The 24,170-nt window shown below is 21.3% G+C and overlaps 3 protein-coding genes and 1 long non-coding RNA gene across 8 annotated transcripts; 2 read left to right on the top strand and 2 right to left on the bottom strand.

The window, feature by feature from the left end:
• Positions 1–6,610: 6,610 nt before the first annotated feature.
• LOC122500604 lies at positions 6,611–13,277 on the bottom strand. The gene is made up of 4 exons (XM_043609617.1): positions 13,014–13,277; positions 9,074–9,617; positions 7,201–7,408; positions 6,611–6,963 (listed from the first exon to the last, which is right to left on the bottom strand). Exons 2-4 carry the CDS (start codon positions 9,412–9,414, stop codon positions 6,730–6,732), a joined length of 783 nt encoding a protein of 260 aa, XP_043465552.1. The 5' UTR covers positions 9,415–9,617; positions 13,014–13,277; the 3' UTR covers positions 6,611–6,729.
• LOC122500632 lies at positions 9,255–10,768 on the top strand. Its single transcript, XR_006301496.1, has 3 exons — positions 9,255–9,386; positions 10,192–10,277; positions 10,440–10,768. It is a non-coding gene; the product is annotated as an uncharacterized LOC122500632 (long non-coding RNA).
• A 397-nt stretch (positions 13,278–13,674) lies between the features above and the next one.
• Positions 13,675–20,418, bottom strand: LOC122500615 (mitochondrial import inner membrane translocase subunit Tim23). Of its 2 annotated transcripts, none has more exons than XM_043609629.1 (5): positions 20,261–20,418; positions 19,182–19,428; positions 17,452–17,621; positions 16,909–17,026; positions 13,675–13,894 (listed from the first exon to the last, which is right to left on the bottom strand). In XM_043609629.1, the coding sequence occupies exons 1-5, from the start codon at positions 20,343–20,345 to the stop codon at positions 13,885–13,887; spliced, it is 630 nt and encodes a 209-aa protein (XP_043465564.1). In that variant the 5' UTR covers positions 20,346–20,418; the 3' UTR covers positions 13,675–13,884. The 2 variants fall into 2 exon arrangements, with proteins under 2 accessions (XP_043465564.1, XP_043465572.1); XM_043609637.1 differs by having other exon boundaries at positions 16,900–17,026.
• Positions 20,419–20,585: 167 nt separating this feature from the next.
• LOC122500580 (transmembrane ascorbate-dependent reductase CYB561-like) lies at positions 20,586–24,126 on the top strand. 4 transcript variants are annotated; one of them, XM_043609589.1, is made up of 6 exons: positions 20,586–20,920; positions 21,120–21,178; positions 21,523–21,741; positions 22,272–22,474; positions 22,578–22,747; positions 22,953–24,126. In XM_043609589.1, exons 2-6 carry the CDS (start codon positions 21,139–21,141, stop codon positions 23,116–23,118), a joined length of 798 nt encoding a protein of 265 aa, XP_043465524.1. In that variant the 5' UTR covers positions 20,586–20,920; positions 21,120–21,138; the 3' UTR covers positions 23,119–24,126. The 4 variants fall into 4 exon arrangements, with proteins under 4 accessions (XP_043465524.1, XP_043465515.1, XP_043465541.1 ...); XM_043609580.1 differs by having other exon boundaries at positions 20,587–20,939; XM_043609606.1 differs by lacking the exon at positions 21,120–21,178 and having other exon boundaries at positions 20,587–20,920.
• The last annotated feature ends 44 nt before the right edge of the window (positions 24,127–24,170 follow it).

Below are 24,170 nucleotides of genomic sequence, written 5' to 3' on the forward strand. Positions count from 1 at the left end.
TAGAAAAAATTTTCATTTAGCTGATTTTATTAAAGAAATTAATATATTTAGCTATTTGAAAATACTTTCTAATAAATATTCTGACTAATAATTTTGAGATAGAATTTTATTAGAAAAAATTTTCATACAGATAAATTTATTAGTTTATTTATTATTTTATTTATTTGTTTCAAATTTGAATTAATCCGAATTTTTACTGAGCGAGAATTATACTTAACAAAATATTAGGTGACCGAATTTTTATTTAAATTTTTCAATTTTTAATTATCAAAATTCTTAATTAACAATCTTTTTAATTTATGAGAAATCTAATCTAATCAATTTTTAATTTTTCAGAAATCTCATTTAACGGAATTTTTATGTCTCGAACAATTAGTTTAGATTTCCTTTAAAAGCGGATTAATTAGAAATTTTGTGAAAAGAAATATTCGATAAATAATAATTCGATGATTTAAATAAAGATTTTTAATCTTTTTTTTTAGTACATTTTCTAAGCAATTAAATTGCAAAATTAATTGAAAAAAAATTGAAAATAAAACTTAAAAAAATTTTTTTTTGAATTTAGAATTGAATTGAAATAAAAATTACGAAAAAAATTTAATAATTCGGTAATAATATATTCGTAAAGTAAAAATTTTAGGAAATAGAAATTCGACATTATTTAAAATCGAAAGTTATATATATTTAGCTATTGGGAAAAGTCTTTCTATTACAATTTTCATAAAGCTAAATTTATTAGTTTATTCATTAGCTTCAAATTGAAATTAATCTTAATTTTTTTCTAAGGAAAAATTATAATTAACGGAATTCGTTACCGAATTTTTATATAAAGTAACTTAACTACCTTTAACTAACTAAAATTTTTAATTAACAAAATTATCAATTAACAATCTTTTTAATTCAAAGAATTCTAATCGAATAAATTTTTCATTTGTCAGAAATCTCATTTTCTGCCAAATTAAATATATATATATATTAGATTTCTTTGAAATAAAAAGTGAATTATTTAGAAATTTTGTAAATTTAATACAAAATTTGATAAAAATCTAATGAAAATTTAATGAAACTTATTAATAAAAATTTAATAGAACATTTATTACAAGAAAATTATGATTCTGTGACCTAATATTTTGTTAATTAAAATTTCCATTACAAATAAAAAATAACTTTAAGGGCATTTGAACCATTATTGACGTCACAGTTTCAAAATACATTCTTTGTACAAAATGTGACGTCATAATTGTTGAAATGCCCTTAACTTAAAATAGAAATTAATATTCTTAGCTTAGTGGAAATTCTTTCGAAATAAAATTCTGTTTATTAAATATTCTAACTAATAATTTTTATACGTATATTCTTGCAAAAAAATACCCGATTTTTTTTTATAAAAGTGCAAATTATGGAATAAATTCTTAATTATTTTGAAATTAGATACTTAAAAATTCAATTTGAATTTAAATTAGGTACAAAAAATAATATTAAATAATTTCTGACTTGAATAAATTTTATGTATCTTTGAAATTTATTTCAGTCAGCTGTTATTTTGTAAAATTTTGCAAAACTTTTTAGTTTCATCATTTATTTTTTATAATTTATAACTTGAAAAATTGAAATCTTGAAAATATTGACTAAAATAAGTGTTTTTTTTTGTAGATAAAATTGTTTTTTTAAAAATCTGATTCTAAAACTTTTTGACTACTTAAATGTTGAAAAATTTTATCAAATTCTGTAAATATAGGAATAATTTCTTTAGTAAACAAAAAAGAACTTTTTAAAAAAAAAAAGTAACCGAAAATTCTGAAATCCGAAAAATTATTTTTCGTTTCATTCTGAAAATTTGTAGTTTTCAATTTCATTCTAAAGAAAAATATTTGCTTTTTGGAAGTTAAATTAAATTTATTTTAAATTAACTTTATTAAAAAATAACAAGATTTAAAAATTAAATTTATGTTTGGTGATAAATTGGTGAATTGAAACTGAAAGAGAATAAAAAATTGGAGATTTTTCGCGATTAATGAGTTTTCATTTGGGAGTCATCGCTACTTTTTTCAAAATAAATTCCTTTCATTAATTCATAACAAATTTAATTAATTAATTGACTAAATTTTAATAAATTAATTTACCAAGTTTCCATAAGTTAATTGACTAAATTTTAATAAATTCAAAAATTCAAAATCGAAATTATTCGAAAATATAACCTATTATTCGGAATTTTGATCTTGAATATTAAAATAAAAATATTAATGACAATATTAAATTACTATTTATTATTATAAAGGCAAAACTATTATTAATTGTAATTATATATTTATACATTTATATACATTATATATACTTGTATATTTATATATTTATTACACAATATAATTTATTAATAACAAAAAAATCGAATATTTCAAAAAGAATTTCTTTCAAATTGAAATTAAAAGGAAATCTTCACTTCCAGATAGAAAATCCAGCTTGTATATTTAAACAATTGTCCAGAAATCCCACATGAAAATAATAAAGACAATTTATAATACGATGATAATGATTAAAAAAAAAGAAGAAACAAAAATACTATGGAATACTTGTGAAAGTCCAGTGTCTTTTCAATAGAAATTCGAATGTGTTTTTTTTCAATTATTTTGTTCAGCTTTTATGAAAAGATGGATTTTTTGTCCTTGAACGGAAAATATATATTAAAGTATTTGAGTGATTTTATAATGAATAAGTAAAGACGGTGCATTGCGAAATAATTTTAATTAGCAAGCAAGAAAAAAATATTTATTTCGTTAAATTTAGCAAGAGTATTGAATATATTATAATTAAGGTATAAGCTCTCGCCTTTCAAGAAACTTAGATTTAAATAAGAAAGAATAAAACAAAAAATGATGATTATATTATAAATATATATTTAAATGGAGAAAGACTCGTTTCTTATAAATGGCGATGGCTCTTATATTTTGCTCTTTAAAAAAAAAGTAATGATAAAAGTAATAATAAAAATAAAAATAATTAATGAAAATAAAAAAAAAAATATCCAGGTTGTTAAAAACTTGGCAGCTTGATACCAAAATGATATAATATGAAAAATAGAATCTATATAGAAGGCAAAGAACAAGCATCTATTTTTGCAGCTAAAGCATTTTCACTACATTTGTACAGATCAAAATTTTTCGCCAATATATTAAAATATAATCCGAAAAAGACTATTTAAAAAAAAACTGCGAGGTAGAAAAATTTAGTATGTAAATCGAAAAAAATACGTAAAAACTCACAATCCATTTTTTGTCAATTGTGAGTCTTTCAATTTTTTTTCTTCATTTCAAGTTCAAGTAAAAAGTTGTTTTTTTCTAATTTTTTTAAAACACTTAAATTTTATTTAAATATAAAAAAGACGCTATTAGAAGAAGAAGAAAATTTGGCAGCTTTGAAAATTTCCACGTGGAATATAATTTATTACTTTTTTGAAAAAATAGAGAAAATAGAAGCTTTTAAAGAAAAAAAAACAAAAATTTGTCTTTAGGATTTTATGGACAATATAATTTTGCTATTCTTGATTTGAAATCTATACTAAAAGGAAAAGTAAAAGAAAAGAAGAATTTAGATGGAAAGTTTTATCTCTAAAATTGCCTTATTAAAAGAAGACTGAATTCATTAACAGTCCTTGAAAATAAAAATCCTCATAAAACATTTTTCTAATAAATTATTGTAATAATTTTCTTTTCGTTTCTGGTAACGAATTTTTTTTTTTTTTTTTTTTTTTGTTTCTTAGAGTGTCAATTTACAATTTCTACTGTAATCAATTTTCTATTGTCCTTGGGAAAATATTATATTGTCTATAAAAACAAAAAAAATATATTGTCTCTAAAAATCGAATTAGAATTTACAAAAAAAAATTTTCTTAATTATTAAATTATTAAATTTAAATATTTTTCACTATTTTTACTAAAATTAAATTTATTTATTCATGAAATTTGTTTTCCGATGGGAGAATAATTTTTGTTTTAGAAGAAAAATTTTTTTCGAAAAAAGAGAATTTTGTAAACAAATTTTCAATTCGACTCCTATTTTCTAAATTATTAAATTAAAATTTTTTTTACCATTTTTTACTAAAACTTAAATTATTTTTTTTTATATTCAAAGAAATTTATTTTTCAGTGGGGAAATAAATTTGGTTTTTGAATTAAATTTGAAGGAAAAATTTTTGTTTTGATAATAAAATAGAATTTTGAAATAAAAAATCTCAATTCGAAAAATTATTTTTTTTTGTGTTAGAAAATTAAATTAGTGGGGAAAAATAGTAAGAAAAAATTGAGACAATATCCTAAATAAGTCGACGACGAGACAAATTATAATTGTATAATGATTATAAAAAATAATAATGAAAATTACAAATTATGTGTAAAATAATATATTTATGTGAGGTAATTAGATAATAGTTAATATGTGATTAGGTGCCTTCCTTTATCAAATTTAAACTACAGGTTTTTATTTTGCAATTCTTTTCTTTCTCTTTCAAAAAAGAAAAAAAATCGATATTTACCACACAGTCAATTGTACTTATTCACAAAATTGTGAAAGAAAATCTACATGAAAAAAAATCGATTTTTTTTGAAAAATCAAATTTATTTGAATAAATTGAAGGGATTTTTAATTATTATTTTTAACAATATTAATAGTTAATAATATTAATAATTAATGATATTAGTAATTCATAATATTACCAATTAATTATATTAGAAATTAATAATATTAATAATTAATGATATTGATACTTAACAATATTAAAAATTAATGATATTAGTAATTAGTTATATTAGTAATTAATAATATTGGTAATTAATAATATTTATTGCTAATAATTAATATTAGTAATTAATAATATTTATAATAACGAGAGATTATTATAAAATTATAAAAATATTAAAATTGTTTTTGAAAAAAATTGTATCGAAAAGAAATTTCTTTTTATTATTATTTTTAATAAGCGACCAATAATTAACTAAAAAAAATTGTAATACTGGTGCTATCCGCCTGATATTCAATTTTTTGTAGAATGAAAAAAAAATACTGGGAAATTTTCGATTCGTCTTTTTGTATATAAATATTATAAAAAATGTAATTTTTATCTACTGGAGAATTAATTTCCATTTTGAAAGAAAGTGGAAATTTTTTCGTCTTTACATTCCGTCTTTTATGTGGCAGGCATTTTTTTTTAATTTTTGATTTTTAGATACATTGCCTGTTAGCCAAATATCGCAGTATTTGTCATACTTTCCATTTATCTCGTCAAGGGAGAAATTTTCTCAAAACTTATTTCGTTTTTTGTCTGGAAAAAATTACGATTAAAAAATTTTTCTTCGGAAAATTGCAATTGAAATTGATTTTTAATTATTTTGACTAAAATATGATTATTTTTACTTGATTAATTTTTATTTTTTTTATTTTTACTGAATTGAATAATTAAATTCTTTTGTATTCTTTTTTTATCATAAAAATTTATTTTTTTGTTTTTATTTTATTTATTTTAGTTTTTAAATTTTATTTATTTACTTATAGAAGTAAAAAATTATTGGTTTTTGTTACTTTTTTTTTTAATTTTCATGAATTGAAAAAATCTAAACTTGAGACAATTTTTCTCGACGAGCTTTCATTTATTTTTTTCTTGGGAAAAAGAGGAGTGCAGTATTTAAAAAATAAGTGTGATTAAAGAAAATTTCACAATGTTGAAAAAGTGTTAAAAATGTTTTTTAAAAAAATGGTATTATGATTGTCTGTATTTATTGTAACGACTGTATTTTTGATTCTATTGCAAGATTGTGCTACTTCGAGTGAGATAATTTTTCTTTTTTTTTTACTCAATTTTTATTTTGTTTCCCTCTATATCTGTTAATATTACAATTACTGTTATAGTATTTTTCTCTCTTTACCATTCTATTCTGCATTTACCGGTTTTTTTTTTCTAAAAATGAAACAAAAAACCCAATTTTTCTTTATATTATAAAATAAATAAATATATTAATGGTAATTTAATAGAAGCTGCGAGAAAAGAACTCGAATTTCAATTTAATTTTTTTTCCTGCATTTTTTGCTATTGAAATTCGAAATCGTTTCGAAAAACTTAAAAATATATTGTATTATTGTTAATTATTAATGGAAAAAAAATGCGCGATAGAGATGAGAAAAAAAAATTAATATATTATATATAAATATATGTGAAACGATTTTAATATCGTAGAGAAAGAATTTTTATTTCTGATGCACAGTTATTTTTTTCAGCACTGTTAAAAAATTAAGAGGAAAAAAATAAAACAAAAAAAATGTGTAACAATTTAATGAGATATTTTTCAAAAAATATAAAATATAGGTGATGTGATGTATATAAAGAAAAAAAAATTGAGAATAAAATTTAATTGTATCTATATGTATAAAGTACACACAATGCTGAAATAAAAATGTAAAATATATCCTGGAAATATTTTTTCATCGAGAAAAAAATATTTTTAAGCAAAATATTTTCGAAAAGGAATTTTTTTTTGTCCTTTTCGTTTTTTTCTGGGGGGAATTTTTCTTTTCGATTCAATTATAATAATTAGTTGAATATTTTCGTTTATATATTATTTTCTTTTGTTATAAATTATAAATTAATACTATACAAAATTATTTGCGACAATTAAATTATTTGTTTTTTGTTTTAATATTTATAGGTATATTGTGAATACTGTTTTCTTTTTTCTTGAGATTTCAAAAGAAGCAGCAAAATTTTTCCCCGGTACTGTGGACTCGACGACGTGACATTATGAAATTAATTGTGAAAATTAAAATCCAGGTGAAGAAATTGAACCACGCGGAAATAATTGACAATTGAAGGGAGAGTCCAGTATTTATTTCGTCGCCTCGTCGCCAATTATTCGCATCCGGTTGAATATAGTCCATAAAATCGAAAATTGCACCACAAGGAAGACGATTGTGAATTGCCTGTGGAAAAAGAAATTGCTATTAATATTTATTAATTGTTAATTGAAAAAAAAAATTGGTGAGTAATTTTTTTTATTAAATTATCAATTAAATTATCAATTTATATAGTGAAATTATTCTTTTCTGTTTTAGGCAAAATGACAACAGTTTTTTTCGGATAAATTATGATTAAAATAATAATTCCCTTATTTGGATAAATTATTATTGATTAAAATTTGTTGAAAATTTGCATCGTACTTGAAGTTCACGACCACGAGAACCAAGGAGCTTCACCATATTTCGTTTATATTGCTCGCAAGTTTTGTAATAACCATCGGTGATGACGATTGCGTGGGCCAAGGATAGAAAACCCAAAAGTGCAGCCAAAAAACTCGCCAGGATCCATTGCTTAAATGGCTGTCTTTCTTTTCGACGAATAACAATAACGTCGCCCCTCACAAAATCTCTGAAATCAAGAGAAAGTACAATTTTTTTCGTGAGTAAAAAATTTTTTTTTTTATACTTCACAAAAGAAAACTATCAAAAAAGGGATTTTAAAATTTGAAAACAATAGAAGTACAAAATATTTTTGTAAATTCTTTCAGAGAAAGATTGAATGAAAACCTAAAGAGTTTATTATTAAAAAAGGAATTTTAATAATTTTTGAATAAAACGATTAATAAAATTCCAGTTTTGGAAATTGCATAAAAAAAATATTTAGGTAATCAAAACGTTAAAAATTAAAAAATACTAAAAATTAATTAAATTGTTTTTAATTAAAAATATTTCTTTTATATTATTTCTTTTACAATTTATAATTTCCAATCTAAAAAAATTGAATTCTTTTCAGAAATTTTATTAAAATTATTTTAAAACAATTCAATTTTATCGAGAAATGTTATTAATTACAAAAATAATTTAAATCTTTGTAAGAATTTAGCAAAATTTTGCAAAATAATTAAATTTCTACGAACAATTTTATTACTTAGTAAAAAATAATTGAATTTCTACTATGTACAAATTTTATTAAAATCCTTTAAAAAAATTAAATTTCAGCTAAAAATTTTATTTATAAATTTTGAAAATAATTGAAATTTTGATAAAAATTTTATTAAGATTTTCAAAAATAATTCAATATTTCCAGAAATTTAATTACAAAATGTATTTAAAAATTTGTTTTTAAATAGTTTTTCAAATTTTTTTCAAAATAATTCAATTTTTACGAACTATTTTATTATTTAGGAAAGGAATTAAATTTTTTAAAAGTATTTATGTAGTTAATTATTTTTTCAAATTTTTCAAAATAATTGAAAAATTTCTACGAATATTTTTTGTTATTTTGGAAAAGAATTAAATTTTTTTAAAGTATTTAGTTAAATTTCTTTTCTTATAAAAATTTTTATAGGAATTGAATAAGTAATTGAATTTTTGGGAGGAATTTCATTAAAATTCTTTAAAATAATTAAATTCCTACGAACAATTTTATGAATTGTGAAAATAATTAAAATCTTGTTAAGAATTTAATTAAAATATTCGAAAATAATTAAAGTTTTTTCAAGAATTTATTTAAAATTGTATTGAAAATATTTCAATTCTCACATAGAATTTAATCAAAAATTTTTTAAATAATTGAATTTTTGAGAATTACATTAAAATTTAAAAAAGGAATTGAATTCTTTTGAGAAATTTGATTGAAATTGTATTGAAAATAATTGAATTCCTGCAAAAAATTTTATAAAACTTTTTGAAAACACAAAATAATCATAATTAATTAGTAAATTAGTTAATAATTGAATTGTTTTAAATTTTCGAATCCGAAATTATTCAAAAATTGAAATTAAAATTTTTTTTTGTACTTTTTCTATTTATGTTAAATTTAAATATTTTATTAAGAATATAATAGTTATTATTTTAATTTATTTACTTAAATTTTTAATTTTTATTTAAACCTATTTATTTAATAAAATACCTTCTCACGTGATGAGAATGTAAAAATACTTTTAAAAGTGTGAAATAAAAAAAGAATGGTTAAGAAAAGAATATAATTTTCTTAACATTTCTTAACTTCTTTTTAAAATAATTTTAAGAGATAATTTTCTTTTCTTTTTTGATTTAGAAATAGTAATATTACCGGCTATCGTGTGGATTTCGTCGTGAGGCAATTCGTGGTTCATCGAGACCGCGTGGAATGCAAGAGCGATAGCCATGATAAATTCCCAGGCATAGACCAAAAATTAAAATTGGAATTAAACTGTACGTTCCAAAATGACAAATTTTCACATCGCCACCTAAAAATGTGCTGAATGTATTGATGCCATATAAAATACAACCGCAATCAACGTCAATGCAACTGTCCAATGTTCTTGACCAATGCTGCCAAGGAATTACCAAGCAAACAATTGAAATTGTTGTCAAAATCGCCGTCAACGAATATAAAGCACCAAGTAAACTTTCCGCTCGTTTTTCGTCCATTTTTCTTTTCGTTCTTTTAATTATTTCTTTTTTTTTTTTAAATTATCTTCACAATTTTTTTCTCTTATCTTCTTTCATTTTTTTGGGGATTTTTTCCTCTCTTTTGTGCTTTACTTCTTTTCTTTCGTTTCTTCTTTACTTCAGAGCAATTTTGCTCTGCTCTTCTTAATTTTCATTTTCTCTCCGCCTTTTGCCATCCTTTTCTGTAATTTGGAATATTTGTATTTTTTAATCTGTAATTTTCATTTCGAGGTTTCTTTTTAGTATTTATTTATATTTTAATTTTTTTTCCTTTAATTATATTTGGTTTTATTTATTTTTTTATTAATAAAAAATAGTTTATTATTTATATACCAAAGTTAATATATTTTAAATAAATAAAAAGACTTAATTAAATGTTTCGTTAAAAAAAAAATATCAAATAAAATTAAGATCAAGCAAACTAAAAATAAAGAAAATAAATTTTTAATTTTTTTTCTATATATTTGATAAATAATAAATTATTGCAGTAAATTTTTTTTAAATTTATTTAATTATAATTTAAATACTAGGTAAAAAACAAAATTTGAATAAGAAAGTAAAAAATAATAATAAAGAGAAAACCAATTAAAATAGGAAATGAAAAACAAAATTTCATATAATAATATTTGGGATTAAGGGCTGACATTGAAATGAATAAATAATAGTGTAATAGTAGAACAAAAGCAAGATAATTATTATTGTTTATAATAATGAAAAAAAATGAAAATTGTTGTTAACAAAAATTTAATTTTTCAGGTACTTTCCAGGATTGACACACTTAAAGTAAAACGCACTTTGGATATTTGTTTTTTGGTCAACTTCTGAACGATATAATTTAACAGGTGAGTTGAGAGGGAAATTATTTTTTCATTACGTTTCAAAAAATTTTCTTTAATTTATTCATAAAAAATCTAGAATTTTTTTTTATTGTAAGAAAAACGGAAACGTCGAATTTATAAATAGTTTTTGTTTAACTGCGTTCGCTGGCTTTGACTTTTGATTAGATCCGCATGGCCTGATGAACGGAGATCGACTGCTTTTTCACCCATGAGGCAAAACGACGATGATCGTGATTACGCAAAAAGAAAAAAAAATCTCGCACAAAAGATAAATATTTTCCAAACTATTTTTCTTCGGACAATATTTCTTTTTCCTAATGGTAATTGCATCATGTCCTCTGAGTCAAATTAATCTCGATAATAATTTACAATTTTTCTCACTTATGGTTTTCCCGTCCCTTCTTGACTTATCAATTATAGATAGATACATATATACAGTATTATATATTTTAAGAATGTAAATACACTTTTAAAAGTGGACTAATAAATTTTTCTCCGAAAAAATATAAATTTCAAATTCAAAGTAATTATGAAGAAAAAAGAATTTTTTTTAAAAATAGTTTGAAATAGATTTTTAGGAAATATTAATTTAGTCTTTTTCTAGAGAATTACTGAGTAAAGAAAAAAATGAAGAAGCAGAGAAAATTAAATACATATGGTAAATTTTTTAGAAATTAAAATTAAATCTAAAATTTTTCTTTTCAATTCTAGAGTTAAAAATTTCTTTTCTATTTATTATTTTTTAAATAGACAAAAATTGAGTAGGAAAAAAAATTGAAATATAATACTTCAACTAAAAAAGGAAAAAACCATTAAAAATTTATTTAAAAAATCAAAATATAGTAAAAATGAAAATTCAAGAAATTAGTGAAAAGAAAAGTATATATTTTTTAAAATCTAAAAATTCCCCGGGAGAAAATGAAAATTGAATCTTTAAATTTTCTTTTCAATTCTTGAGTTACACTTATTTAAATATTAATTTTTCCTTTTTATTTATTTTTCAAAGACAGAAAAATATACTATGAAAATTCAGCACAGGAAAGAGAAATTGAATTTTCATTTTTATCAAAATAAAAAACAAAAAATTTGTTTAAAAAATCAAAATCTGGTAGAAAAATCTAAGAAATTGGAAAGAAAAAGTTAGTTTTTGAAAATGTAAAAATTTCCCCAGAAAAAAAGCAAGAAAATCAAAAACTGACGGTGTAAAATTTTTACAAATTTAATGAAAATTGAATCTTTAAATTTTCTTTTCAATTCTCGAGTTAAACTAATTTAATTTAAATACTAATTTCTTTTTCTTTTTTATTTTTAAAATAGACGGAAAAATAAAATATGAAAGTTGCGTAGGAAAAAGAAACTGAATTTTAATTTCCATTTTTATTAAAAAAAAAAGACAAAAACCAAAAAATTTGTTTAAAAAATCAAAATCTAGTAAAAAAAAATCAAGAAATTGATGAAAAAAAAAGTTTACGTTTTTTAAAATCTAAAAATTCCCCGAGAGTATTCTTCATGGTCAATGTTTCATTAACACATCGTAAAAGTTTAATTATAACTTACATTCCAATTCTCACTTTTTTCCCATCTTTTTTTTTTCTTTTCGTATTGTCTGCGATTTGTTTGAGTAAAAATGTGAAATCACGAAATTCAAATATTTGTATATTGTGAGAGTACTCGACACACTTAACTTTAACATCGTCATAGTTTATTATTTTTGTTTCTAAAAATCGAATCCAACTTTTCACTTCAAGACAAGTTATTAATATTTCATTTTATTTTAAACAAATTTAGGAAATTATCATTTTTTTCCCCAAATAAGTTTTCTTCTTTTTATTTTAAACGAAATAGAATTAATTTCTTTTTAGATAAATTATTATTAAATAATAAAATATTTTTACTTAAATTTTTATTAAATGACAACATTTTTTTTAATCAATGAATTTATTTTTGTGTATTTTTACTAAATTCATTGATTCAAAAATAATTTTGTCTAATAAAAATTGAAGTGAACATATTTTATTATTTATTATAAGTACCAATTATTTAGAGATAATTTTAGTGGAATATTAATTGAGCAAAATATAAAATATATAAATTTTTATTTTATAGAAAATTTACTCGTTATTTTTATTTATATTTTGCTTAATTAATTTTTCACTAAAATTATCTATAAATAATAATAATTAATTCATTGTCTCGATAAATTGATGGAAAAAATAAATTCAAATTCCATTAAATTTAATTTCAGAAATGAAGTCAATAAAAAAATAGAAAAAAAATGTTTTTTTTTCATAATTGTCACTACAAAGAGACAAAGAATCGAGAAAATACTTTTCTGAATCACCGGGATTATATTTGTAATAATAATTATAATGCCAAGTGTTTCATTCTTTATTTGACATTAAAATTTTTTCCAGCGCTTTTAATATTGACGTAATTTCATGTATTGAAGAAGTTTGTATTTAAAAAAAAATATTAGTCCACTTTTTTTATTGAATTTAATTAGAGTATGATTTTTGGAAAATTTAATTGGTAAGAAGTTTTTTTAATTTAGTTGCGAGATTTTTTAAAATTTAATTATAAGGTTTTTTAAATTGATTAGAAGGGGATTTTTTTTAATTTAATCAGAAGAGGATTTTTTTAAATTTAATCAGAAGGGGATTTTTTTAAATTTAATCACAAGAGAATTTTCTTTTATTGAAAAACAATAAATATTTTTAGAAAGAAAATTTTTATAATTACCATTCGAAATTTGCCACTGTCACAATATTAGCTTTTTGGGTAAAAATATTGATTACACAAACACACAAAATTTTTTATAATAGAAAAACACAAAAATTATTTTTCAAATCAATTGAAAACACTATTTTTTGTTAAAATAAAATTTCTTTTATAAATATTTCCGAAAGAAATCTAAAAAAGATTTTTCTTTTTCTCTTCTCGTTTTTTCCGATCAAAGAAGTGTTGTTTTCACTCTAGAAATATCAATTGTCGTCTATCAAAAGTTAAAGTGTAGGGGAAAAAGATAAAGAACGATAAGATTATCAGATGTTCTATCTATGTATGTCCAGGTGCCTTGCGACAATATTTTCGATATAGAAAAGAAAAAAGCCTTTTAATTCAAATTTTTTGTTAAATTTTTTTCATTTTCTAACAAAAATTTGTCATTTCTCAATTTCACAATATTTTGCTAAAATTCATTTATAGAGTCGAAAAAAAATTAATTATTTAGAATTACGGTGAATATTATTTTGTCCCGTCTATAAATAAATAAATTAAATGAAAACGAACAATTAAAAAAATTAAAGAAACCTAAATACAGATCAAAGTTTCTAATTCTCTCTTTTTTTGAATTTTAAATTTGAATAATCAAAAAAGGAAGAAATGAAATTACAAAAATTTGTACTTTTTATCACATTTTTTTATAACGTTGGAAGAGAGAAAAAAATTTAATATTTACATTTTCGTTTCTATTCTTTGCAAAATATACCGCATCGAATCGTAACATTCGTTTCGGCATAATGTGAAATTCATTATTGATGAGACAATTTTCTATTTACAATAATAGTGGAAATTCGTTGCTAATTTTTTCGTGAATTTTTCGTCCAAAGTGTCATTTAGATCTGGAAAAGAAAATGAGAAAATAAATGAAAATTTACGAAACCTAATTTTTTTTTTAATGTAAAGCAAAATTTATTAAAATTAAAAAGTTCAATTCTAATTATATCTGAAAATTACATTTAATTCTAAATAATTAAGAAAAAAAAAAATTTATTTACTAACAATAAACTAATTAGCATTTTTTTCAATTTATTTTCTAATAAAAAATAACACCAAAAAACAAAAATAAAAATGAAATACAAAAAGTGATAAATAAAAAGTTAAAAAGTGTTTCAAATTATAATTTCGAATAGAAAATTTCAAAAATCGTTAAATTTCTTAGTAAATTAATAATTAATAATTAATAACAATAGAAGTAATAGATTAATTTTCCGTTTATAAAATAAGTAAATTAAAAAAACGAACTGAAGTTGTTAATAAAATTTATTATTGATAATAATAATAATAAACTTATTATTGTTATTAATAAAATTGTTATTATTATTATTATAAAAAATAATATTTTTGTGTTTTTTTTTATATAATATTTCTTATTTATAAAGAAAGTATTTTATTAGGAGATTTATTTATAAAGAAATGCTAATTAGTTTATTTATTTGAAAGGAATATTTTTTCCATTAATTATTTAGAATGTGAAAATAAATAAAATAAAGTAAATCAATAAATAATAGCAGCCGAAAGAAACCATAATTGAAGAAAAAAGAATTGTAATTGAAATGAAAAAGAATTAAAATTTAATGGAAGAATATTTTTTTAATTTAATTAAAATTGTTAATTAAGTAAATAATAAAAAAAACTCGTTAGTGGTGTGGATAAAAATTAGGAGCCAATTTCTAATGAAACAATCACTTTATTATTTGAATTATTATTACACAATGAATCTGATGGAAAGAAAAATGTTACACTTTCTGTGTCTAATTATTTATGCGATAATTATAATATTAAATGCTTTTCAATTCGGTTTTATTGTTTTATATTTTAATTATTATGTTATAATATTATGATAAATAGATCGAAATTTTTTAATGAAAAGTGAAAATTTTCTAAATATATTTATTCTTCTCTTAGTGGCAAAAGAAAATTTCCCTAATTTTTAAATTTATTTTAATAAATACAAGTTTTATTAAAATTTACATAATTAAATTTTCTTTTCTTTCCCTCCGACACTTTTTTTTTTATTTCTTTGTCGTTTTTTTTGTATTCTCCCTATACAATAAAATAAAAAATGTCTAGATTCTTAATTTCAAGAAGATGAGACAAAAATTTACAATACAGTCATTCTATCACCAAGTTATGAATTTCTTTTACAGTTATAATATAAAATTTTGTATTTTTTTTTCTTTTTTTTCCAACTTTTAATAACATTTTATCAAAAAATGTGTATATTACTTTTATAATAGTTCGTTATTTATAATAGTTACATTATTTTAAATGCGTTATTATTTAAAGAATTTTTGTTAATTCAATTTGTTAATCAAATTTAGTCAATTTGTTAAAGAGGAAAATTTATATACCAGTTGTATTAATTTAATTTTACAATAATAATAATCAAATGTTTCAATAATTATTATTTTAATCAACTTTTCAATACATATTTTAATAAATATTAAAATAATCAATATTAAAACATTAATATTAAAATATTTTAGTATGAAAATATTTTAATGACAAAATAATTAAATTTACAAATTAAAATATCAAAATAATAAAATTATTATGAAAAATGATCTTAATATTAAAACTAATTAAATTAGGGCATTAAAAAAATGAAATCTAACTTATTAACTCGAAATAAACTTTGAATGAACAAATTAATTCAACTTTTATAAATATTAAATGGGACATTGTTCTAATTATTATCGATGGTATTATGACCTTTTTTTATTAAATTTTTATTGATACAACTTTAATATTTGATAGTAATTAAATTCTAAGTATTTGGTTTCGATTTTTTTCCCATTAAATCCCTGTAGAAAAGGGATGAGAAAGAAAAAAAAACTTGTTAATTAAAATGACTGGGGGATTTTTTTTTCAAAGTGATAAAAAAAGAAACTGCAAGAATCTCAATTGAACAAGTCTTATGATCTATTTACAATGGATAATAATAGTAATTATTATCGAAGAACTTTAAAAATTCTGACTTTTTACCCTTTTTGTAAAAGAGGTTTTTTTTCATTCAGAATATAATGTGAAGATTTTTAGCACCAGGCCTCAGTACATTGTAAATTAAACAATGATTTCAATTATTTTAGCACTAATTACTACTATTTTCTACAACTATTGCTACTGCTGGTACTACCACTTCTATTACTAACTTCGTATTATTATTATTATTATATTTATTACTATTTTATTATTATTACTTAATATCTATGCAATTTGGAGTTGAAAGTCAATTACGATTTTTAGCTCCAATTTAATTGTTTTTGTCATTATCATTATTAAAAACTATTTTCTTTCCTACTATGCGTGAACTATTAAATTTTTTTTCAGTACAAATTGGCTCCTTATTATTAGAGAAAATAAGAATTACGAATATCCCATTTTTATATTCATTAATTTTTGTTTAGAAAGTTCAATAAACCACAAAATAAAAATGCTTTTTTGGAGAAAATCGCTTTTAGAAAATTTATTTCCCTTCATTTTAACTTAGAGAAGCATTTTTAGATTGTAAATAAATAAATAGTTTCTTGTAATTCTATTCCTCCTGAATAATTCTGTATTATATTTTTATATTTTTGTTTTCAATAGTTTTCTTTTACTATATATATTTATTTGAATTTTTTTTCTTTCTCTTCTTTCAATCTTCTGTTAAGATTGGAAAAATATTATTAGAAATTTTAACAGAATTTTTTGTTTTACTTTTTCTTGAATTGATTTTGAATTAAAATGTGTAAAGTTTTTTTTAATAATTAAAGAAGAAGAAAGTAAGTGTCAGTATTAATGTGGGAACATTCGTAAATAACAGGTGAATTTTTGTTTAGAGGGAGCTGCCATTTATACACACAGGTCTTACGCCGGATTCATGGAGTGATGCCTGAATTCCGTGAAGGCCTCTCGATTACTCCAAAGGCAATAAAGTGAAGCGATTCCAAGTCCAACTCCACCACCCATTGCACATTTCTTCAATCCCGCTGGAAAGGAAACAAAAAGTCAAAAACAAATTTTTAAAAGTGTCTCGTTTACTTCATTTTATTTCTCTCGTTGCTGTCTTTTATTTTATTTCTCTCTTTATTGTCTTTTATTTTTATCCAATTTTTCTAAATCAAATAAATAATCTAATTGGCACCACAAGAAATAAAACTATTCTATTCTTTATGACAATTCAATTTTAAAAAACATTTAATTATTCAACAAAATTAAATATTTGTGGCAACCCTGATTAATTAATTAATGAAAATAAATTAAAAACATTAATTTAGTTATGGTTGTAAATTAATAACTAAATTAATTGATTGATTAATAAAAAAATAAAAATGCACTTATTTTTGTAAATTAATAACAAAATTAATGAATTAATGAATAAAAGTGGTACTTAACATGGAAAATAGAAAATTACCTGTAGATTTGAAGAGCATTCCAGTTGCTGTCGCTGCTGCTAGTGTGTTTATCGAATCGTCATGTCCTCGAACATAGGATAAGAAAACGCCGAAACACGTGTACATCACCGATACAACACCAAGAGTATTTGCCATAGATGCGCCATGTTTAACCACATGATTAATTAATCTGACAATAAAAAGGAAAATTTTCACTTTTCAAATTTTACACAGTCATTTCTCTAATAATTGCACTTCTAACACTTTCTAATTCTTAACACTTTTTACTTCAAATAATTAAATAAAATTAACCAAATAAATTCATTCCATAATAATTTTAAATTAGTCTTATTCTTTTCAAATTATTAGAGAAATAACAAATAAATCAAAACAATCCTTTCTTCAAGATGAACCAATAAATAATTAAAGAAGTTAAAAAATAGTATTTTAGTTGATTTTTTAATCTTCTATATTAATAATCGTTGTATTCCGGACTTCCGGTAATCTGTCCGCAGTTTAAAATTAGTTGTTCATTGCGTTTTTGTTTCCTAAATTTAAAAAAAATTTTCTTTTTAAATATTTTCGATTTTAAAATTAATGTTTTGAAAATCGTTGAATTCTTGCAAAGAATCTTATCACAAAATTTGAAGAAAATAATTGTATTCTTTCGAAGAATTTTTTTATTTATGAAAATAATTGAATTCTCGCGAAGAATTTTATTAAACTTTTTAAACATACTAATTAAATTTCGTTTAAAGAATTTCTTTGAATTTTTTTAAATAATGAAGTTTTTTTAATAATTTTAATTGAAAATTTTGAAAGCAATTGAATTTTATTAAAATTGTATTGAAAATAATTGAATTCCTGAGAAGAATTTTATTATTTATAAAAATAATTTAATTCTTGCGAAGAATTTTACTATTTATCAAAATAATTGAATTGTTCGGAAAAATTTTTTAAAAATTTTAGGAAATAAATGAATTTTATGTAAATATTTGACAACAATTAAATTCTTTCGAGGAATTCTATTAAAATTGTTTTGAAAAGAATTAAATTTCTTCAAACAATTTTACTATTTATAAAAATAATTAAAATGTTTGATAGAATTTATTAAAATTTTAGAAAATAATTAAATTGTTTTGCAGAATTTTATAGAAATATTTGAAAATAATTAAAAATTCTTTTGAGAAATTCAATTAATGTTGTTTCGAAAATAATTGAATTTCTGTAAAGAATTTTATTAAAATTAAGTATATTCAAAATAATTGAATTTATCAGAATTTTATTATTTTTTGAAAATAATTAAATTCTTTGAATTTTTTTGACGAATATATTTAAAAATTGCATTGAAAGTAATTTAATTTTTCACAATAATTAAATTCTTTCGTGTAATTTTATTTAAATTTGATTAAAAATAATTTATTTCCTGCAAAGAATTTTAGTATTTATAAAAATAGTTGAATTGTTTCGAAGAATTTATTAAAATTTTAGGAAATGATTGAATTTTATGGAAATATTTAAAAATATTTCAATTCTTCCGAGGAATTCAATTAAAATTGTTTTGAAAGTAATTGAATTCTTCCAAAGAAATTTACTATTTATAAAAATAATTGAATTCTTGCGAAGAATTTTACTATTTTTAAAAATAATTGAATTCTTGCGAAGAATTTTACTATTTTTAAAATAATTAAATTATTGCAAAGAATTTATATTAAAATTTTTGAAATTAATTAATTAATTGTTCTCTCACTGAGTCCTTCGTAATTTTCCCTGTTGTCCTGCAAGGGAAGTGGCGTAAATTCCTTTATACAATCCAGTTACACCGCCAATTGCCGCTCCTGCCATACATGTTCCTCCAATTTGACTAAAAGCTAATTCAAAACGTCCACGTTGCTTCACGGCTCCTTCGGGGAAAATAAATTCCGGCTGACTCGGTGGTAAGTACGATGGATCAAAATTCAAATATGGACTAAGTGGCATCAACGTTTTATGGGATACTGCAAAAAAGGAATAAATTAAAATTTATTCTTCAAAACTCTCCTCAATTTTCATACTTTTTCTAATACAAAATATATTAAAAAATTATTAATTGAAATAAAAATTAAAAATGTTAATTAAACACTTCAAAACATTATTTATATTTATAATAATATATTAATGCCTATAATTAATAAATAATAAAAATAATACAAAAAAATAAATAACAATAACAAATAAAAATAACAATTAATTAATTAAATTAACATTAATTTAAAAAATACAATTCTTAACATTTTCGAAAGTGGTAAAATAATTCAGACAAATCGTAATAATAATTATCAAATTAATTATTTGATAAATAGTTACATGCAAAATGGCAAAAAAAAGAATGTGAAATCAAAGTGACGACCTACTTCCCAGTTTCATCAATTTATATAAGTAAAATAATAACAAAAGTACATAATACAAATAACTTTTTTTGTATCATTGCAATAAAATCATGCAATTTTTCATCATTCTTGTTTCATACGATTTTTACACGTGTATCATCAAATTAGAAAATTTTCCTTCTGTCCCTTCGTTTCTCTCTCTCACTAATTCATAAAATTTTATTCTAATAAAAAAATTCCTCAAAATCATAATTAAATGATGTCAATTATTTATCGTGATATTAAAAATGCAAAAAAAGAAAGTTATATAATTGCTATAGATTTGTTTCAATTTATTAATTTCGAAAGCGCATGAAAGACCCGTAAAATTGAGGTTAGAATCAATAATTTTTTCCACAATTCTCCCGCATATTAAAAAAAAGAAAAGAACACTAAATGGATAAATCTTTTTTCTTCACACCTGGTATTTTTGAAAGGTCCTCTTGATTATAATTCGTATTCGTCGAATTCTTATCATTTTGATCACTATTACGAAAATCTATCATTTTTTTTATATTTTTGATAAAAAATTTTGACCACCGCAAGCAAGCAGGATGAAAAGGATCTGAAGTTGGCAATAGAAATCAATGCTGTTTCGAGAATTTTCGATATATCGGATGTATCCCTGGACTTTATTTGAATATTCCCGCTTTTTGTCAAATGACGAATCAAAATCGCGAAGAAGTTTTTGTTGTGAATCCACCTTTATGATTAGTAATTAGTATTTTTAGGTTGGCAGTACTGACAGTTCCAAAACAACAATCTTAACCTCAAACAAATTTTATTTCCATAAAAAAAAAGGAAAGTTATCGCACCTTCTGCGCAATTTGAAAGTCACTTTAATGATTTCCGAGGACCGAGGGGACCGAGTCACTATTATAAAGAAATAGAGAATGCGAGGAATTTTTAATCAACTGAATACTGCCTCCTCTTAAATATTAATCGCAGTTAGAAAATCAATGACATGAAAACGCAGAAGCGTTTTGGTGCACGTCAGAATATTTCTATTTAAAATATATATATAGTTTGCAACCGCACCTGTTGAATTCGGATTTCGGAACTGCGGAAATTTCTCTAAAAAGTTCGCATAACAAAATCAGGTTTTTATATTTCCCTATTTTTTATTATTAATAACAATAAAAAACTTGCTGTTGCTTTTGTTTTTTCTCGTAAAGAAAATAGCTCATACGATATTTAAAAAAGCTTATGTCATTTTAATATTTTAAAATACTTTTTCGTTTCTGTTTCTTTATTATTTTTAATTATGCACGTATTTTTAGATAATTGTAACTAAAATCTATGTCCACAACTTTTCCTTATCAGTACCATTTCTGTTCAGGTATGTCTTTTATTTTTACACTATTAAACATATTGTTGACAAGTAGTCGAGAACTTGCGTAATTTTTAAAATAGTTCGCTCAGTCGCTATATTTAATTTATATATACAATGATTTATGATTTTATTTTTCTTTCCTTGTTTTTTATTTTTTATTAATAATTTTCTCCACTATCTTCTATTGTCTACTGTTTTCTTCATGAGACACTTGACCTTTTACAATCTATTTTTTTCTCCTTTATTTTTATTCTTTTTATCGTATTCCACATTTTTATCGCAGTTGAATTATTTATTTCAATTTTAGTTTTGCGTTGCTTTTCCTTGACATTACGTTTAATTTCTTTCAGACATGGATCAAATAGGAGAACCGGCTCAGTCCCAAAAACTCGAGGGTTTTAAATATTTAACAATTTTAACTCAAGCTTTTGGCATTCTTTTAATTATTCTAATGGCAACGTGGAATTTTTGCTATCGAGGCGGATTTGCTTGGTCTTCAAGTCCAGCTTTACAATTTAATTGGCATCCAATGTTGATGACAGTTGGACTCGTATTTCTCTACGCTAATGGTAAATAATAGAGAAAATTTAATTATTTACATTGCTTATAGTATCAATTTAGTTTAACTAAATATACAAATTTTTTATTTTCAAATATATTTTGAGAATAATAAATTTAATTATTTTCTAAAAATGTTAATAAAATTCAATAATGTAATTGTTTAATTTCAATTATTAAGAAACACGATTATTTTAAAAACTTGAAAGAAATTGTTCATAAAATTCAATCATTTTCAAAATTTTCGATTAAAATTATTAAAGAAACTCCAATATTTAAAAAATTTAAAAAAAATTTAAAGAAATTCTTAAAATGAATTTAATTAGGAGTTTCACAATTTTTAATACAATTTTTGGCAAGAATTCGATTATTTTCATAAATAATAAAATTCTACTAAGAAATTCAATTATTCTCAAATTTTTTTATAAAATTCTTTGTAAGAATAAACATTTTTTTTAACATTTAATTAAAATTTAAACTAATTAAAATTATAATAACTTTTCATTAAATTTATTCATTTCTGCTTTTTGTTTTTTTTTAGGAATGTTAATTTACAGAACACAAAGAAATGTTCGTAAGAGGCGATTGAAATTAATTCACGGAGGAATAATGTTATTTGCCTTTTTATTAACGATTATTGGTTCAGTGGCTGTTTTCAGTTTTCATAACAAAATGAATATTCCAAATTTGTATTCATTGCACAGTTGGATTGGATTATCGGCTATCATTCTATTTGTTGGACAGGTGAATTCTAATTGAAACGAATTTTTCTTTTTGATAGTAAAAATAGAAATTGCTTCTAAAGAATTGTTTCTAAATTTTTCAATATTTATTCTCTATTTTTCAGTGGATCGCTGGTTGTGTTTCATTCTTATATCCTGGAGTTCAAATTACTCTACGAGCTGCCTATATGCCAATTCACGTTTACTTTGGAACTGCTGGTTTTATTGCCAGTGTTGCTTCTTGTTTACTGGGACTCACTGAAAAAATTCTTTTCGTCGACTCCATGAAAGAATCGTAAATACTCTTATAAATTACACAAGAAAACTATTTTTATTTACCAAAATTTTTCTAGATTATATTTAAATAATACAATTTAGTAAAAATAAAATAGTTGTTATTGTTAATAAACAAATAAAATAATAATAGTATAATAATAATAATAATAATAATAATAATAATAATAATAATAGTAATAATAAACAATTGACTTATTTTTCAGAGCACTGAAGTATCAAAATTTGCCAGCTGAAGGAGTTTTGGTGAATGTTATAGGATTAATATTCATTATTTTTGGATCCCTTACAGTTTATTTATCATCGCAGGAACGCTATAAACGATTACCTCGTCCAGAAGATGATTTTTTACTATCGAGCAGAAGCAATTGAGAGGAAAAATCAACTTGACTATTCACAAAAATTTAATGCGCGACAATTGGGCACAAAATTCAAATTTTGTTTTTTATTTTCCATTTTTTATTCAGACTGTTTTTTTTAAATTAATTTACCAGTAATTTTAAACAACGAATTAATTTAGCGGATATCAAAAAAGTATTTTACTGGTATATTTTTTTAATGACAAAACACAAACTTTTTTCATACCAAAAAACTGAATTAAAAAAAAATATGAATATATTTTTTAACTTTCTCTATTTAAAATGTTTAAATATAAAGTTTTAAATTTACTACAAGTAGACAAAGAAATAGAAAAGAAATTTTAATATTTATTACTCATAGTTCATGCCTTTCGGCTTTGAACGAAAATGAAAGTTTTAATGTATATTATATATTAAATATAAATTATATATTTATTATATATGTAAACAATAATTAACTTCAATTGTGTAAAATTATCGCAAGATATAAATCAATGTTACGTGTTTCTTTCTTACATGTTTTAAAGAATTTATTAAAGATATAAAAAAAATTATATGAGCGATAAGAAGATCACGTAATTATTTATATTTATAATTAAAAAATCATCGATAACTTGTAATTCTTGACTGATATTCAAAAGGTGTCTAATTAACCAAAATATTGAGAGAAAAAAGAACTTAAATTTTAAAGTTTTGTAAGATTTTTTTTAATAATAATATTTTAATTAATTAATATTAATTAATAATTAATTAATTATTTTTATTAATAATATTTCTGTTATTTTTGTTTTAAGGAGTTATTTTTTTTTAGAAATTTGCGTTAGTTTTACTTCGTAATTCTACTTAATTAATTGTGATTTCTTCAAGTTCAAAATAAAAACTGATGGTGCTTTTAATTTTCCTATTTACAGAAAAAAATAGTTATTTACAATTATCTTTACATTTTTATTGTAAAAAATACAGAATCTTCCTTGTGATCAATGTATCGAAAATAAAATATCCGAATATTGAAAATTTGAAACACTTGTTTTTTATTTCTAAAGATTGAATTCTTAACTCGTTTTG

The sequence above is a fragment of the Leptopilina heterotoma genome, unplaced genomic scaffold (genome assembly GCF_015476425.1).
Source record: "Leptopilina heterotoma isolate Lh14 unplaced genomic scaffold, ASM1547642v1 Lhet_101, whole genome shotgun sequence".
Classification (NCBI taxonomy): Eukaryota; Metazoa; Arthropoda; class Insecta; order Hymenoptera; family Figitidae; genus Leptopilina; species Leptopilina heterotoma.

Coding starts and splice junctions, on each gene's coding strand:
- LOC122500615 (XM_043609629.1), bottom strand. CDS start 20,345: ATGATAGATTTTCGTAATAGTGATCAAAATGATAAGAATTCGACGAAT. Junction 19,429..20,260: donor GGACCTTTCAAAAATACCAG/GTGTGAAGAAAA, acceptor CCTTTTTTGCAG/TATCCCATAAAACGTTGATG. Junction 17,027..17,451: donor AATGCTCTTCAAATCTACAG/GTAATTTTCTAT, acceptor TTTCCTTTCCAG/CGGGATTGAAGAAATGTGCA.
- LOC122500580 (XM_043609589.1), top strand. CDS start 21,139: ATGTCCACAACTTTTCCTTATCAGTACCATTTCTGTTCAG. Junction 21,742..22,271: donor CGTATTTCTCTACGCTAATG/GTAAATAATAGA, acceptor GTTTTTTTTTAG/GAATGTTAATTTACAGAACA. Junction 22,475..22,577: donor TCATTCTATTTGTTGGACAG/GTGAATTCTAAT, acceptor TCTATTTTTCAG/TGGATCGCTGGTTGTGTTTC.
- LOC122500604 (XM_043609617.1), bottom strand. CDS start 9,414: ATGGACGAAAAACGAGCGGAAAGTTTACTTGGTGCTTTATATTCGTTG. Junction 7,409..9,073: donor CGAAATCCACACGATAGCCG/GTAATATTACTA, acceptor TCTTGATTTCAG/AGATTTTGTGAGGGGCGACG. Junction 6,964..7,200: donor CTCGTGGTCGTGAACTTCAA/GTACGATGCAAA, acceptor CTTTTTCCACAG/GCAATTCACAATCGTCTTCC.